The sequence below is a fragment of the Calonectris borealis genome, chromosome Z, assembly GCF_964195595.1.
Source record: "Calonectris borealis chromosome Z, bCalBor7.hap1.2, whole genome shotgun sequence".
NCBI classification, from domain to species: Eukaryota; Metazoa; Chordata; class Aves; order Procellariiformes; family Procellariidae; genus Calonectris; species Calonectris borealis.
In genome coordinates, this window is record NC_134352.1 from 31,973,287 (window position 1) to 31,990,409 (window position 17,123).

General features: G+C 40.6%; 1 protein-coding gene across 4 annotated transcripts in view; it reads left to right on the forward strand.

The window, feature by feature from the left end:
- HOOK3 (hook microtubule tethering protein 3) overlaps window positions 1–17,123 on the forward strand; it is a 94,330-nt gene that overhangs the window by 57,393 nt on the left and 19,814 nt on the right. For all 4 annotated transcript variants that reach the window (XM_075137064.1, XM_075137063.1, XM_075137066.1 and 1 more), the window contains 5 exons: window positions 2,685–2,772; window positions 3,371–3,440; window positions 8,754–8,894; window positions 11,137–11,224; window positions 16,796–16,830. In XM_075137064.1, coding sequence (XP_074993165.1) covers window positions 2,685–2,772; window positions 3,371–3,440; window positions 8,754–8,894; window positions 11,137–11,224; window positions 16,796–16,830 — 422 coding nt within the window. The remainder of the gene's footprint in view (window positions 1–2,684; window positions 2,773–3,370; window positions 3,441–8,753; window positions 8,895–11,136; window positions 11,225–16,795; window positions 16,831–17,123) is intronic.

Genomic DNA, 17,123 nt, shown 5'->3' on the forward strand with positions numbered 1-17,123 from the left:
AATGAATAGAAAAAACTCTAGGACTTTTGAGAAGGTTAATAAATGAGAAGGTTAATAAACACACAGGGTAATTGTAATGTATTCTGAAAAATGATCTAAAGTAGGGTTTCTGTAGTATCATCCTAGAACTAAATTCCTGTTGCATTTTTTCTGAAGCATTCTTTGAGGTACTATCAGCATGCTTCTCTTTGTGGAGTCATGACTATTGGAGCAAGAAGCTTAGGAGTCGTGTAAAGGGACATGTCCTTTGTGGCAATCTCGCCTTTTGTGACAGCTCCTTGTTGATCTATCTTGTGCTGCCAAGATGGAACACGCAGGATGGATACCAATCTATTCCCTTCCTCTCTGTCATTTGCTAGCGATTCTGCGATCGATTGCTCTGTCCTCTCTTGCCAAGACGGATCTTTTAGATTCTCTTGCACACTGTTGTTTCTCACCAGTTTATTTTGGCTTGTTTCTTAGGAATGTATACTCAGGTGCCTCAAACTGCCTCAAACCAAGGCCAGCACTTTGAGTTAGCAATTTCTTAGGCTTGTTTAAAGTGTAAGTCCATCTATCCATCAGTCAGAATCTCTATAGTCTTTTCCCTCAATAGTCGTATTTCCTGTCCAATTCTTTCCAAAATTTCCAGCCCCTGCACTTGAATAGCATTTGAACTGAAAGTTTTCAGTTATTTTCTGTTCATAGGTCTTTGATTTCCATATTTTATTGAATTTTCAAACTCCTGAGGACACTTGTCCTTGATATCACTTCCATCTGCCCTTCAGTTCAGATTGCAATGCCCATAGTAACTGTATTCGTACTGTGCTTTGGCTTTCTTTCCTGCTCTTTATTTAAAGTTTGTTTTTCCAGTTTTGTTATGTTTGACAATGGCAAGGTTGTGTATCTGTGGCTTACCCATTGCTTGGCGGACCATTTCATCTTGCATGAAGGATCTGAATTGCAGGCCATTGTCATATAGTTTTCTGTTTTACCCCCTGGCAAATAGCATTTTTGGGGGCAGATGTTGTTTTTCAATACATTCTTTTGAATGGATATGCACCTGTGAGAAGTAGATTACAGCTGAAGCCTCTCAACATTTGAATTAGTGATTCACTACCTGTGTTACCTTCTGTTCCCTGTCATCACATACTTATCAGTAAGGTTGCCCACCACAGGTCACAAGCTACATAGTGGTATCTTGTCAGTTATATGCTGGAAACAGTTACTGAAATTGATTTTGTCCTTGTTTTTATGTCCTGGCAAAGTGTGGTAGCGTGTTCGACATCTTCAGCTATGTAGCTTGGAATTTTATCTCTGTGGTGTATTGTGTGATAAGTACTAAGATAATTTGATGAGTTGATGTTGTCTGCAGTGTACAAATGAAGCCCTAGAGCTTTTTCTATTCATTAAAATATTCTGGCATTTGATTAATCAACTCGGTGTTTTCTGACTGATGGTAGCAGACTGCAGAATCCTTGCTTTCAGCAGCTGAGTTTGAACACTCCTCTGTGTAGCTGTTCTTCTGTAGCATTTATGGTAAAAACACCTGTGGGGTTTGTGAAATGACTTTCAGTGCTAACAGAATGTACACTTTATTCAATTGTTCTGACAATTGCACCAGAGTTCATTCACCTTGCGGGATTCAGAAATACACTAGAAGCCTCTGTCACACCTCACCAAAATGTTCTTGGCCAAAGTGCTTCCAAGTCCTGGATCCATTTGGGCTGAAATATAAAATATATGTGAATCAAACTGTTAATAGGATGAAATGCAAGGACCTGTCAGCCGACACAACTCTATACCTACACAGAGCTGAGGTCTATCCTTTTAGTAATACTGGACATGTTTCATTTTGGAGCAAACTACAGCTTGGATCTTTACATAGTTACCATTTTCTCTTTTCATTTTTGAATCTTGGCAACCTTCTCGACAAAAACTTGGTGCTACTTGTAGATTCTTATTTTTTGCCAAAAGGGGACTTGTGGCAAATTGGGAGAGTATTTGTCTGGTGCTACTGAAGAGCCTATCTGTCTAGATCCCAAGGTGGTCCAGTCCTGCTCTTCGGTTCTCTTTGGATTGAATCCCAAGTAACTAGTTTTCTTCAATAGCTAAGATGCTGGTGAATGGCAAGGGCAGTTGACACACCGGAAGAAGGGGATATGGAAACGCTGCTTACACTTTCACTGTTAAAAGACAAACAAAATGAAGTTAATGAAGTTCGTTTGTTATGTTGACTGTGTACTCACCAGCTTTTTATTTCACTCCTGGCTAAACCTTGCTTTCTTGGTGAGGGAAAAGTCTACAGTCTCTTAATTCACTTCCCTTTCCCTTGGAATCAGCCCCGATGAGGGGAGAAGGAAGATGGCTGAGTGGCCTCAGTGGATGCTGTTTATTATGTGGCACCAGAACTTTGTGTCACTAATATCTTGATTTTGTAAGCTTATACCCTGATATTTTTACCTCCATAAGTGTAATACAGAGCAGCAACCCTTCTCAAAAAAAACACTGTTCATGTGGAATATATAATATTTATGTTTATCTGTTATGAAATAGACTGAGATACCTTAATTTGAAAACGATCTCTAGAGTTGCATTAAATTCTTTTTAAAGTGTTGAAGGCTGTGCCTTTTGGTGACTTGTGTACTGTTAAAGGTGGATTTGTAGTGCCAAGACTGATATTCATTCTCTTTCGAATTATTCAGAGATTAAGAACAGAAAGGGATTCTTTGAAAGAAACTATTGAAGAGCTTAGATGTGTGCAAGCTCAGGAGGGTCAACTCACCACTACAGGTAAAGGACAAACAAGGAGATTAAATGCATCTTTTCTAAAGTTTACAGGACTTCTCGGAAGAGTATCGAATGTGCTTTTGTTTAGCACAGAATAAATTTAAGCTCCTCTAAGATCGGCAGTGAAAAGCTGCTTCAGCTCTTCATAACTTTGTAAGCATTTGAAAACTTCAAACGTTATTTCAGTCAATCAGAAAATTTAGTCTCCTACCCAGTGTGATATTTTTATAATGTATATCTGATTTCTGGGTAGTTACATGATTTTCTTTAGAGAGATACTGTTTTCTCATGTGTGTGATGTTTCATGTGTTGCAGTTTATTTCTATGTGTAATGTTGCACAGCTTTGTAGTTCTCAGGTAAGACAATGAGCAGAAAGTACACTACAAAATTACTTCATTAGAATGGGTGAAGACAGAAATAATGATTATTCTCCAAATGAAATTGTGCTTGTGTGTCTGTCTTGCTGTAGCCTGACTTTGTGTCATTTTCCATTGTCTAGCATTACTGTAAAACTGTAACCTTCTAGAACAATGTTTACTTCTGGTCTTTTAAAGAAAGTTACTGGTTTGCTTGCTAAATTTTTTATCTTTCCTAACACAGGGTTGATGCCTCTGGGAAGACAAGAACCTTCAGACAGTTTAGCAGCAGAAATTGTTACTCCCGAAATAAAGTAAGCTAATGTGCGCTTTGTTTTACTAACCTTTGCAATATACCCACAGATGATTAGTTAGTTTTCAGTGTTAGAAAGTTTCTACAATTAATGTTTGCTTTTTTTCCTCTCCTTTTGGGTTTCTGCATAACAGGAGCTGTTACGCTTGAGACGAAATTCAGTTGACCTCTCTTGAGTTTGTACTGTGCTCCAAAAAGAAGGGAAAACAAAAAAAACCTTTATCGTCACATTGTGTCTCTTCTTTTCCTGCTGAGGCTTCATATAACTGCAGCTTATATGTGCATTAACAGACAAAAATGTTTGTAACAAGAGTGTATTGTTGTACCAGGAAAAAATGACTAAAATTATGAAAGGAAGAGTAGATTATAAATTTTGTATCATGGCGAATGCTTACAATCTATTAAAAGGAAGAGCAGCAGAGGGAGAGCTGAAAATCATTATATCTTGAGATGTTGCAGGCTGTTTAGCCTTGCCAGTATGCTGAAAGTTTTTGACAGTCACATCTCAGAAATTTGTTAGCTTTTCAGGAAACCTTTTTTTTATCTCTACCAGTACTGATACAGTTGGAAAGCTCAATAGGGGCCAAAACATACTGTTCAGTAGTAAAACAATATCCTTCTAGAAAGCTAATAACAGAAAAGATTTGTTTTTCTTCCAGCTGTGCTGCTGCACCTTACTACAAGAGCAATTCTTTCTAGTTTTCTGCAGAAACAACAAAAGAGAGGAATAATGTTTTAAGGCAGTGTTAGTGAGGTATGGAGTTACTGCATAGACCTTCCACATGATGGCGTGAGGGAGGACAGGACCTTAAATGCCATAAATATCCAAGCATCCATTTCACTGACTCTTCCTGAAGATGAATTCTGGATGTTATGCAAGCATGCATCTACGCAGACTGTTTGCAGCGGCTGAACTTGGCTTCCATGCCTACTTTATAGAGGCGGACCGCAGCAGTGGCTGCTGTAGGACTGGAACTTCCTTACCTGGAGGTCTGGTGTTATGGTTTAATCTGGCAGGCAGCCAAACATCACACAGCTGCTCGCTCACTCCCTCCCGCCCCCATATGGGGGAGAGAACTGGAAAAAAAAAAAAAAAAGTAAAATTTGTGGATTGAGATAAAGACAGTTTAATAGAACAGAAAAGAAAGGGAAAATAATAGTAGTAGTAGTAGTAGTAGTAGTAGTAGTAGTAGCAGTAGTAGTGATGATGATGATGGTAGAATATACCAAATGAGTGATGCACAATGCAGTTACTCACCATCCGCTGACCGATGCCCAGCCCGTGCCAACCCCCAGTTTATGTACTGAGCATGATATCATATGGTATGGAATACCCCGTTGGTCAGTTGGGTTAGCTGTCCTGACTATGCTCCCTCCCAGCTTCTTGTGCACTTAGCAGAGCATGGGAAGCTGAAAAGTCCTTGACTAGTGTAAACATTACTTAGCAACAACTAAAACATCAGTGTGTTATCAACATTCTTCTCATACTAAATCCAAAACACAGCACTATACCAGTTAATAGGAAGAAAATTAACTCTACCCCAGCCGAAACCAGGACATCTGGGCTGCTGCCTCTGCTGATGAAAGGGGAAGACTGCACAAGGCAGCCAACCCATAGGAGTAGCTACTACTGCTCTCTTGTTCCCTCCATGGTGACAAAGCATGGGCCTGTGCTCAAGCACCTTTCTCCATCTCATAGAGAAGACCTGCAGACCAAATGGGAGAGTTTCATGAGGCAGATTCAATCTGTGGCCTGTCAGTTCCACCTGAGGAAATCAACAAGTTAAGTGACATGAGGAGTTAGCAGAGCTCATTGAAAGAGCTTTAAACTAGATTTGAAGGGGGAAAAGGATAAAACCAGGCTCACTAGAGGTAAGCTTGGGGGCGGCAGGCCAATGTTTGAGGGATGGTGTGCTAGCAAGGTCCTTCAGTCTGCTCCACAATCAGCACATTTGAAATGTCCCTGTTCTAATGCGCGCAGCACCATAGCCATCTCAGTGGAGGTAGGGGATGGAGATGCACATGGCAGCAAAGATGTAAGGGTTGTTGATGTGTTAGAAACCACGGAAGCACCTGCGAACAGTCACGTAGGAATTAGAGGTTCTCCCCAAAAAAAGGTGACGGGATCAATAGCTCAACTGAAGTGCATCTACACCAATGCATGCAGCGTGTGGAACAAACAGGAGGAACTGGAAGCCATTGTGCAGCTGGAAAACTATGATGTAGTTGCAATCACAGAAACATGGTCGGATGACTCACACAAGTGGAGTGCTGCAATGGATGGCTATAAACTCTTCAAAAGGGATAGGCAAGGAAGGAGAGGCGGTGGGGTAGCCCTGTATGTTAGGAAGTGTTTTGACTGTCTCGAGCTTGACAATGGTGATGAAAGGGTCGAGTGTTTATGGGTGAGAATCAGAGGAAAGGCCAACAAGGCAGATATCCTGCTGGGAGTCTGTTATAGACCACCCAACCAGGATGAAGAGGCAGATGAAATATTCTATAAGCAGCTGGGAGAAGTCTCATGATCACTAGCCCTTGTTCTCATGGGGCACTTCAACTTACCAGATGTCCGCTGGAAATACAATACAGCGGAGAGGAGACAGTCTAGGAGGTTCCTGGAATGTGTGGAAGAAAACTTCCTGACACAGCTGGTGAGTGAGCCAACTAGGGAAGGCACCCCGCTGGACCTGTTGTTTGTGAACAGAGAAGGACTTGTGGGTGATGTGACAGTTGGAGGCTGTCTTGGGCACAGCAATCACAAAATGATAGAGTTTTCGATTGTTGGAGAAGTAAGGAAGGGGGTTAGCAAAACTGCTAGCTTGGACTTTCAGGGGTAGACTTTGGCCTGTTTAGGGGCCTGATTAACAGAGTCCCTTGGGAGGCAGTCCTGAAGGGCAAAGGAGTCCAGGAAGGCTGGCCATTCTTCAAGAAGAAAATCTTAAAGGCGCAGGAGCAAGCCATCCATATGTGCTGAAAGACAAGCTTGCGGGGAAGAAGACCGGCCTGGCTGAACAAGAGAGCTTTGGCTGGAACTCAGAAAAAAAAGAGTTTATGACCTTTGGAAGAAGGGGCAGGCAACTCAGGAGAACTACAAAGATGTCATGAGGTTATGCAGGCAGAAAATTAGAAGGCCCAAAGCCCAGTTAGAACTTAATCTGGCTACTGCAGTAAAAGGCAATAAAAATTTTTTCTATAACTACATTAGCAACAAAAGGAGGGCTAAGGAGAATCTCCATCCTTTTTTGTATGTGGGGAGGAAACGTAGTGACAAAGGATGAGGAAAGGCTGAGGTACTTAATGTCTTCTTTGCCTCAGTCTTTAGTAGTAAGACCAATTGTTCTTGGGGTACCCAGCCCGCTGAGCCAGAAGACAGAGATGGGGAGCAGAATGAAGCCCCAATAATCCAAGGGGAAATGGTTAATGACCTGCTACAACACTTAGACACACATAAGTCTATGGGGCCGGATGGGATCCACCCAAGGGTACTGAGGGAGCTGGGCGAGGTGCTCATCAAGCCACTTTCCGGCAGTCCTGGCTAACTAGGGAGGTGCCAGTTGACTGGAGGTTAACAAATGTGACACCCGTCTACGAGAAGGGCCAGAAGGAGGATCCGGGGAACGGACCTCATTGCCGGAGAAGGTTACGGAGCTGCTCATCTTGAGCGGCACATACAGGACAACCAGGCGATCAGGCCTAGTCAGCATAGGTTTATGAAAGGCAGGTCCTGCTTAATTAACCTGATCTTCTTCTATGGTAAGGTGACCCACTTAGTGGATGAGGGAAAGGCTGTGGATGTGGTCTACCTAGACTTTAGTAAAGCCTTTGACACTGTTCCCCCCAGCATTCTCCTGGAGAAACTGGCTGCTCATGGCTTGGACGGGTGTACTCTTTGCTGGATAAAAAACTGTCTGGATGGCTGGGCCCAAGAGTTGTGGTGAATGGAGGAAAATCCAGTTGGCAGCTGGTCACAAGTGGTGTTCCTCAGGGCTCAGTATTGGGGCCAGTTCTGCTTAATATCTTTATCAGTGATCTGGATGAGGGGATTGAGTGCATCCTCAGTAAGTTTGCAGACGACATCAAGTTGGGTGGGAGTGTTGATCTGCTCAAGGGATCTCTACAGAGGGATCTGGACAGGCTGGATCGATGGGCTGACATCAATTGTATGAGGTTCAACAAGACCAAGTGCCGGGTCCTGCACTTGGGTCACAACAACCCCATGCAATGTTACAGGCTTGGGGAAAAGTGGCTGGAAAGCTGCCCGGCAGAAAAGGACCTGAAGATGTTGGTCGACAGCCAGCTGAACATGAGCCGGCAGTGTGCCCAGGTGGCCAAGAAGGCCAATAGCATCCTGGCTTGTATCAGAAATAGTGTGGCCAGCAGGAGTAGGGAAGTGATTGTCCCTCTGTACTCAGCACTGGTGAGGCCACACCTTAAATATGTTCAGTTTTGGGCCCCTTATTACAAGAAGGATATTGAGGTGCTGAGGCGTGTCCAAAGAAGGGCAACGAAGCCAGTGAAAGGTCTAGAGGGCGAGTCTTATGAGGAGCGGCTGAGGGAACTGGGGTTGTTTAGCCTGGAGAAAAGGAAGCTCAGGGGAGACATCGCTCTCTGTAGCTACCTGAAAGGAGGCTGTAGCGAGGTGGGTGTTGGTCTCTTCTCCCAGGTAACAAATGATAGGACAAGAGGAAATGGCCTCAAGTTGTGGCAGGGAAGGTTTAGATTGGATATTAGGAAAAATTTCTTCACCGAAAGGGTTGTCAAGTATTGGAACAGGCTGCCCAGCGAAGTGGTTGAGTCACCATCCCTTGAGGTATTTAAAAGACACGTAGACATGGCACGTAGGGACATGGCTTAGTGGTGGACTTGATAGCGTTAGGTTTATGGTTGGACTCGATGATCTTAAGGGTCTTTTCCAACCTAAATACTTTTATGATTCTATGGAAACAGATCAACATGTTAGAAATGACTTGCACAGGTTCATGCAGTAGTTCAGTGACAGCTCCGATTATAACCTTCCTTAACGCTTGGCACCAAGCTTGCATCCTCCACATTCTACCTATAAATCTGTCCAGCCGTACTCTGAGATCTAATAGGGGCACTCGGGCAACTTCCTTGTGTTGTGCTTTCTACAATTACAACTCCTTTATTCAGATTTGTATTTGGGGGTTTGAAGACATGATTGTTGTTTCAGCTGTCTCCCTTAAATGGGTAAAGATGATCTTTATGGTATATTTACACCTTCTGTGGTAAACTGTTTTCTTCTTTATAGAGATTGGCATACTTTTTTCCACAAAATTGTATTTTATGTGTTTAGGGAGAAACTCATTCGCCTTCAGCATGAGAACAAGATGTTAAAGTTGAACCAAGAAGGTTCTGACAATGAAAAGATTGCCTTGCTGCAGAGCCTTCTTGATGATGCAAACTTACGGAAGAATGAACTGGAGACAGAAAACAGGTAAGACGTTTTGTCCTCTATTTCAATTGACTTTTCTAACAATGCCATATAACTTTGACTGTACTGTGTCCAATACTGGCCTCCCCAGTACAAGAAGGACATGGACTTACTGGAGTCAGTCCAGTGAAAGGCCACAAGGATGTGATTACAGGATTGCAGCATCTTTTATAAGGAGAGTCTGAGGGATAGAGACTATGTAGCGTGGAAAAGAGAAGGCTCAGGGTGGATCTTATCAATGATTATAAATATCTGATGGGAGGGTCTAAAGGAGATGGAGCTAGACGCTTCTCAGTGATGCCCAGTAACAGGGCAAGAGGCAGTGGGCAGAAATTAAAGCACGTTAAATTTCATCTAAATGTAAGAACATACTTTTTTTTACTGGGAGGATTGCTGAACACTGGAATGGATTGCCCAGAGAGGTTGTCTCCATCCTTGGAGATATTTAAAACCCAACAGGACATGTTCTGGGCAACCTGCTCTAGCTGACTCTGCTAGATTAAGCCAATCAGCATACAGACATCCATGGGACCAGACTGTACATCTGAGCACGCTAAGGTAGCTGGCTGATATTGTTGTGAGGCTGTTCTCTCTCTGAGAATCTGCTCTCTATGTAATCTTCCCTGATCTTCCGCTTTGATTGGGAAAGGTTCCTGAAGCCTGGGAAAAGGTAAATACTGCACTCACCTTCAAGAAAGGTGAGAAAGAGAGTCCAGAGAACTACAGAGACTGGTCAGCCACAGCTCATTTTCTGGGAATGAGCAAGTCCATCTGAAATCTGTTTCCAGCCACACGAGGGACAAGAAAGTAATTGGGAAAGGCCAACATGAATTTATTCAGGGCAAATCATACCTAACTAATTCAATTGTCTTGACAATGAGATGACTGCCTATGTGAAGAAGGGTGAAACAGTGGACAGTACTTACCTTAGCTTTAGCAAAGCTTTTGGCACATTCTCCCATAGTATCCTTACATTCAGAATGGTTAAATACAAACTAAGTGGACAGTAAATTGAGTGCACAATTGGTTGGACAGATGGGCCTAAAGCATTATCGTCAGTGGTACAAAATCCAGCTGGCAACCAGTTCCTCAGGCATCAATACCAGGACCAATGCTATTCATCACCTTTATTAACAACTTGACTGATGGGAGGGACTATACCCTCAGCAAGTTTGAGGATGGTACCACATTGGGAGGAGTGATTGATGTGCTGAAAGGGAGAGCTGTTATTCAGAGGAGCTCAGTAGTCCAGAGAAATGAGCTGATGGGAGCCCTGTCCCTGGAGGAGCCTGGCAATACTGGCTGGGACCAGTAGGCTCTGCTGCAAAAGCCCTGGGGTCTCAGTGGACAGCAAAGGAGGATGTGTCAGCTGGGTACCTTGCAGCTGACTGGGCTGTCCTCACCAGGGTGCAGGCAGTCAGTCTGGGAAAATGATCCTTCACCTCTTGTCATTATTTATGAGATCACATCTGGACATAGCATATCATTTTGGATTCCCTGGTACAAGAAAGACGTAGATGTACAGGAGTGTGGCAGAATACTGCTAAGGTGAGGGACGCTGGAGCATGTGATATGTGGGATAAGGCTGAGAACTGGGTTTGTTCAGGCCAAAGAAAAGGTGGCATAGAGGAGCTAATACTATGATCTACATCTACCTGATGGGAAGGTGTCAAGAAAACAGAGCAGGACTCTTCTCAGAGTTTGACAGTGGAAGGACAAGAGGCAGCAGACACAATATGGAGTATGGATCTGAGCTCTAGAAGAGAGGCCCAAAGAGATTGTCATCTCCATCCTTAAAGGTGTCCAAACCTGGACTGGGCACGATTCCTGGCAATCTGCTCTAAGTGTACCTGCTTTAAGGAGGAGGTTGTATTTAGACAACCTCTGGACCTCCCTTGCAACCTACAGTTTTATAGGATTCCGTGACTGTGTAAAAGCAGTAAACTAGTAGCTCTCACACAGTAAAACTGACTGTTAGAAACTCTTGCTTCATGTATATAGAAATGATTTCTTACTACATGCATTTATGTTGTCTTGGAAGAGTATCAGAATGTTCTGGATGACTACAGGCTATAATCTCTGGAACTGCTGTATGCTCTAACTACTCTTGTAAATTTTCTGTGAATAAAATACATATTGCATCTCTTGTGTAGATGACCTGAAAACATTGGACACTAAAAATCTCAGGCTTCCTATTGCACTTGTTTGGTTTTTTTTGAAAAACAAAATACTGTCTCTTTCCTAGATTGGTAAATCAGAGACTTCTAGAAGTGCAGTCCCAGGTTGAAGAACTACAAAAATCTTTGCAGGATCAAGGTTCAAAAGCTGAAGATGTAAGTAGAAATGTACATCAAACTTACATTCAAGTAGTTACCATTTTTGAAACTTTCAGCTTTTTGTAAAATGTGTACAAGAAATATGCAAATGGAGATTTCTGACAGTTTTCCGTATTGACTCCTATGGTCTTAGCACTAAATCGTGCTTCTCTAAATAGGATATAGGACATAGTAAGACATTTGTCTAGAAAAGAAAACCATCCTACGTAGAGAGGTATCAAATATGTTTTAGTTGATTAATTGTGTCTGTTCCAATAGTAAACTTAGCATTAAAATTAATTAATTAGAATAGAGAATTTTGCAAGGAATTAAGGAAATGTTAATTCTCTATGTCTTAATAAACTATGTGAAGTTATTTTTGGTTTAGTTTTCTTAATGAAAGTGAAGGCCTTTCCTGCCAGTGGAAGCTCTGTAATTGTGGATGTAAATGTATGTCATAATGCAAGAAGCCAGGCAGGCCAAAACTGGAAAAAAGTCAAATAATTAGGCCCTCAACATAATGCGGCATTTTCTGTTTCTGTATACAGAGTTAACTTTATTTTTAATGTAGGAATACACGTTGTGGCAGAGTTAGTGTGGAAAACAACTTTCAGTCTTCCACTCAAAAATTGTGTTGGCCATCTCCTGTGTTTGAGAGAAGAAGCTCTAGAACTTTCTTGAAAGCAGTGATTTGCTGGACTGTACATGCATAGTGTATGCTCACAATCTCAGTGTATTGTGTTGCTAATTGGCAACAAATTGTAATGTGTTGCTTTCTGTCTTTGTGGTTTTGCTTTAACTAATTTATATAAAACATGGAAATTTTTATTAGCTGCTTATTTTCATTTAAGAATGTGTTTAATTTAGCTGATCCTTTTAATTTTCAGAATAAACAGTATGAAAGTAAAACACCTAGTCGAGCTCAAATAAGATTATTTTCCTAAGTAACTTAGAATGCATTTTAAAATAGTTCCATACTATTATGTGATTCTGAGATATTCTTTGTTTTCTTGGTTATTGGCGAAAATCAGATTTTTCAGGGTGAGCAAGAATATGAAAAAATTATTCTCAGATACTGAGTATTGTAAATGATCCCTGTCTAATTGAATTCAGCTTTATTTACTGCAATTTTAATTGTATCCTTTTTTGAGGCTATGGTTTGGACAATAATTTAGGACGTATCTGCAGCTCACTTACAGGACTGTTTGCAGCCTATGTAGGCATCATTTGAGATGATTCTGTTAACAGCAAAACACCACCATCACAATGCCATGGTACAGCCTGCTGTGTGTACCAAGCAGCCCTTCTCAAATCAGAGCTGGCAAGTTCATGATGCAATTGCTGCATTCCTTGCTTCTGTGTAGGTCTGACCATTCCAGTGGTGATTTATAGGCACTAGTCCCATGGCCTGTTTTGCTGACTTTGGTGTGTAGGATTTAATTTACTTTTGACGAAGCAAAAGAGGGAGCGTACATTCAGAGAAGTATTGAGCCTGCAAGAACCTCTGAAGGTATGGACACCTCATCCAATCTCCCACACAAAGCAGAGCAAACCTCAAAGTTACACCCAGCTGCTCAAGCAAATGGAAGTTGTTTTGTGTCCACCTGAGTTATCCTTAAGATATCCTTACAAAATGAGTGATTCTTCAGAAGTAAGAGAAAAAGGATAAGGAGAGACATGGCATATAGTTCATTGATGCATAATTTTCAGCATGTTTCCTCTGTTTTTCACTACTTTTCTGCAATAATGCACTGAAATCGGTATTTTTGAATACTTATACTGTAAATATGCTGAACCCAGAAAACTGAAGATCCCGTTTGTATTCAGTCCAGAAATGATGAGAGCTTGGGGTTTTTTGGTTTTTTTTTTACTTTTGTTTGTTTTCAAAGTTGAAGTAATTTTTAGGCTTGCCCAAAAAGTAGTAAAAGCACTATCCTAACCCAGGCAAGTATCATTACAATGGTACATGCTGCTTGCCAAGGTCCACATGGGGAAGCAGTTTTGATTTTGTATTGAAGTGCAGTGGAAGGCAGATGTTGGGAAGATGTCAGTGCCAATAGGCCTGTAATGGGCACTGACACATCCTGTTGGGATGCATGATTAGTCCATCCTGGCTGTTGCCTTGCTAGCCAGGGAAAGGCCTCCTTACCCTAGTCTTGCATACTACAGAATGAACTCAGACATGCCTGGTGTGGTCAGAATAGCAGGTGTGATTTGTTGTCCTCCAGAATGCAGTGGTCATGTGTAGGGCTGCTCAACAGGTACCCTGAACAGCTTCCACTACACCATTTGCATGCCTTATTATCGCTCTCTTTTGTCATCCTTCTTCTCCCATGCTCTGCCTTAATCCCTTTCTATGTAAACAACCTGCCTTTAGTTACTTTTACTCCACTGGACCTAGTCTTGCTAAATCCATACCACATCTGCTGTTTCTCATACTGTTACATACGCAATCTTGGCCTTATATGCTGTTACTGATACAGTTACTAAGTCCTCCTGACTTGGCACTTCCCTAAAAGGTCCCCAGAATTCTGTTACCTGTTCGGTTACCTGTGAAGTTTTGCCACTTTGCTCATTTGGTGAAACACTGGAACAGGTTGCCCAGAGAGGTGGTAGATGCCCCATCCCTGGAAACATTCAAGGTCAGGCTGGAAGGGGCTCTGAGCAACCTGATCTAGTTGAAGATGTCCCTGCCCACAGAAGGTCCCTTCCAACCCAAACTATTCTGTGATTCTAAGATTACTCTTAGCGTCTGTGAAATCTGACCATCCCTAATGGTGCTATTTATAACTTTTGTCATCTTCTCACAGCATTACCAGTCTCATCAAGCAGTTTTCTCAAGTCATGTGCCATAGTTTCCCTCACCCTGCTAAGTTAGCTTAACCTCAAGCCAGAGCCTAGCCATCTGCCTGTGACCTTATCATGCAGAACAAAACCAAACGTTTTCCTCAAAAAGGGGACAGACCTGTTCCTTTGGCTTGTTTAAGCATGAAAAAAATTTCCAGCAAAAAGACTTTATTTCTGTGGTTTTTTTGATGTAAAAGAAAGATAGCAATTAAATACTGGGGAGGATACCTGTTTTCTAAAACCACACCATAGTAAGTATTTTTTCCCTGTGTTTTGTAAGTGGAACTTGGTAGCAGTGGGAGGAAAAAGCAAAACAGCAAGTGTGCATTTGCTGATTTTTACAGTTTTGTTATAGAAATGTTCTTCTATTATGAACAGATAAAACATTTGAATGAAGTTAAATGTAAAACTAGTTCAAAATTAGATAAAGCTTTTTTTTGTAATTGGGATTTTTTTTTAAGAGACTGGTCTTCCTATGATAGAACAACAATTATAGTAATAACTTCTTAGAAGCAGAGGATTTGGATATGTGGCTTTGGATATGAAGCTGACTGAGACTTAAAACAACAACAAAAAAGTAATGTTTGCGCATTTTTAGAGTAATTTATTTTAATTTATCTGCCTTGCTACAGGTATATACAGGATCTTTGGGTGGCTAATATCGCACATTTTACCTTTTATTCTTTTTCCTAATCTCGTGTCTTGGGTAAATTACTCTGGGTAAACTCAGTCCTGCTTCTTTTAATCGTGTGAGCTGTTTATCATTGTTAGTTTCTTGCTCGTGAGACCATATGATCTGTCTAGATGGGAGAGGGGTTACTCCCACAATGCTGGTACCGTGCAAGTAATATATATGAAAATATATAGTGAAATCAATGTGGAAAAGTAATTGTGTCTGTTCCAAGCTAAAGCCAAGTGCAATACGAGGATCGCAAAAGAAAAGCTGAGTTCAATTTTTATTTTCTAACCTTAGGAAAATGGGCGCTGCTGCCAACTTTCTCCTTTCTTGCCCAAACCAACCAACAGTCCCCTAAATGATCATACATAAGTGATGGTGCCAGCTTTGTGACCAAGAAAGATGCATACAAACATTTGTTGTTACAGAAAAGGTGGCGTTGCTGCAGTTGTTCAAAGGACTGGAAAAGAAAAATGCCAAATGGTCAAAACCTGCAGATCCTTAGCTGCTACAAATTTCTGACTCTGAAGTCAGTAGAATCATGCTGGCTTGTTTTTACATGCTCCCCCCCTTTCTTACAGTGCGATAAGGAAATCAAACTTTGAAATAATGAAAAACCATGACCCAGGAATGTGATCAAAGACAATATTTTGAAGTATTTATACAATAACAAAGCTAAAAGCTTTTTTGGGCGCACACAGTAATTGTCCCTGTTGGCCAGATGTCTAAACCTTTGTTGAAAGACCACTGGAGAAAAAAGCAATGAAGTAATTTTGTTGATGATTTTATCTTACATTTTGATGGCATTCTGGACCATCAGTCACTGCTAGTCCTCCAATGTGATGGGTACTGGATAAACACCAACCCAAAAGGCAGTTTCTGATTTAAGTATTTTACATTTGTCTTGTATTCAATCAGTGTGGCAGTAATACAATCCAGTGTCACTTCACAAAAACACACGTGTCTCTTAATTTTGGTTGTAGCCCAATAGACTGCATATTTTCTCCTGTTTTGTTACTTGTATGATTTTTGTTTTAAAATGACTTTCCAAAATAGTGGTTGCTCTCCTTTGAAATTCTGGTTTAAACACAATGATTTACAAATGTGCTTCTTTACTGGTTTTATATTTTTGTTTTTAGTGATATGTTTTAGAAAATGTTGCAGGATGAAACTGCTCATGAGAACAGAGGAGAAAAATGCGCATGTGTGAAAAAATGCATAGCTTTAACTTTTTCTGTTCATGACTTTCTAAATAGTTTCTTCTCTTGGCTGCTGTTTTGCTTTATACTAATGTGATCTCTGTTTCTTGGCATGGGCTTCTGCTCAAGGCTATTGTGAGTATGGCTTTCTATTTACTTAACACTACTTTCGGTTTATAGACATTTATTGGGTTTGGTTTTTTGAAAGATACTCACTGTGTATGAAGTGAGTTTAAAATTAAAATAAAATTTACTTTGAAGCTTTTATTCAAAGAGCTTATCTAAATGTGATTTAACCAGAAAGTGGAACACTGTAAGTTGTATGATAATTTTTACTTGTCTGTAATCAATAAAGATGAGAAACAGAAAAAGGGTAAAATTTCTTCTATACTCCAGTCAGAAACACTCTACTACCTCTAGTTTTTATGGGGACAGGAATTTACTTCAACTAATTTGCTACATGTCTTCATGCAAATTGCATTGCAATATTGGTAGGACAGCTCTTCTAGCAAATTTTGCTGCGCTTTCCAATTTCAGATTAATTTATTAAGTTTAATTACAGAAGTACTGAAGAAATTAAAACAACTGCGATAGAATTTTGTTGTTTCTGGATCTTGCTTTTATTGATCTAGTTCCTGGGAAAATATTTGTAAAGTTATAAAGCGCTCTAATTTCAGGAAAGTCACACAGCTGTGGAGAGAAGGATTGCTACCACAGAGGATGGCTTTACAGTTGTGATCTAAAATTGAGTGAAGTAAAAAGTTGGATTTTGGTTAGAATGTCAAAATTATCTGTTTTAAAATAATTTTGAAATTATGTTAAATCTCCGCAATATATTAAAATAAAACATTTAACTTTCTATTTTAGTCAATTCTTCTGAAAAAGAAACTTGAAGAACATCTGTAAGTATTTTGTTTGCCTATTTTGTTTGCCATTTGAAATGATGTGTTTTCCATATGGTAAGGAAGTCAGACAGTCATTAATCATTCTTCTGGAAAATATACAACTAAGAGAAATTAGATAACACAGGAATGTCTGGGAATCTGCTGTTCAGATAGTATTTTCATCTCATAGAAAACTTTTGTGAAAGCAATAAGAGTGATGAAGGAATCATCATTTTGTGGTGGTTAGAAAACTTTGCTTAACATTGTGTAAATCTTTACTCAAGAGGAGTAAGTAATTTTGTTCTGAGGAA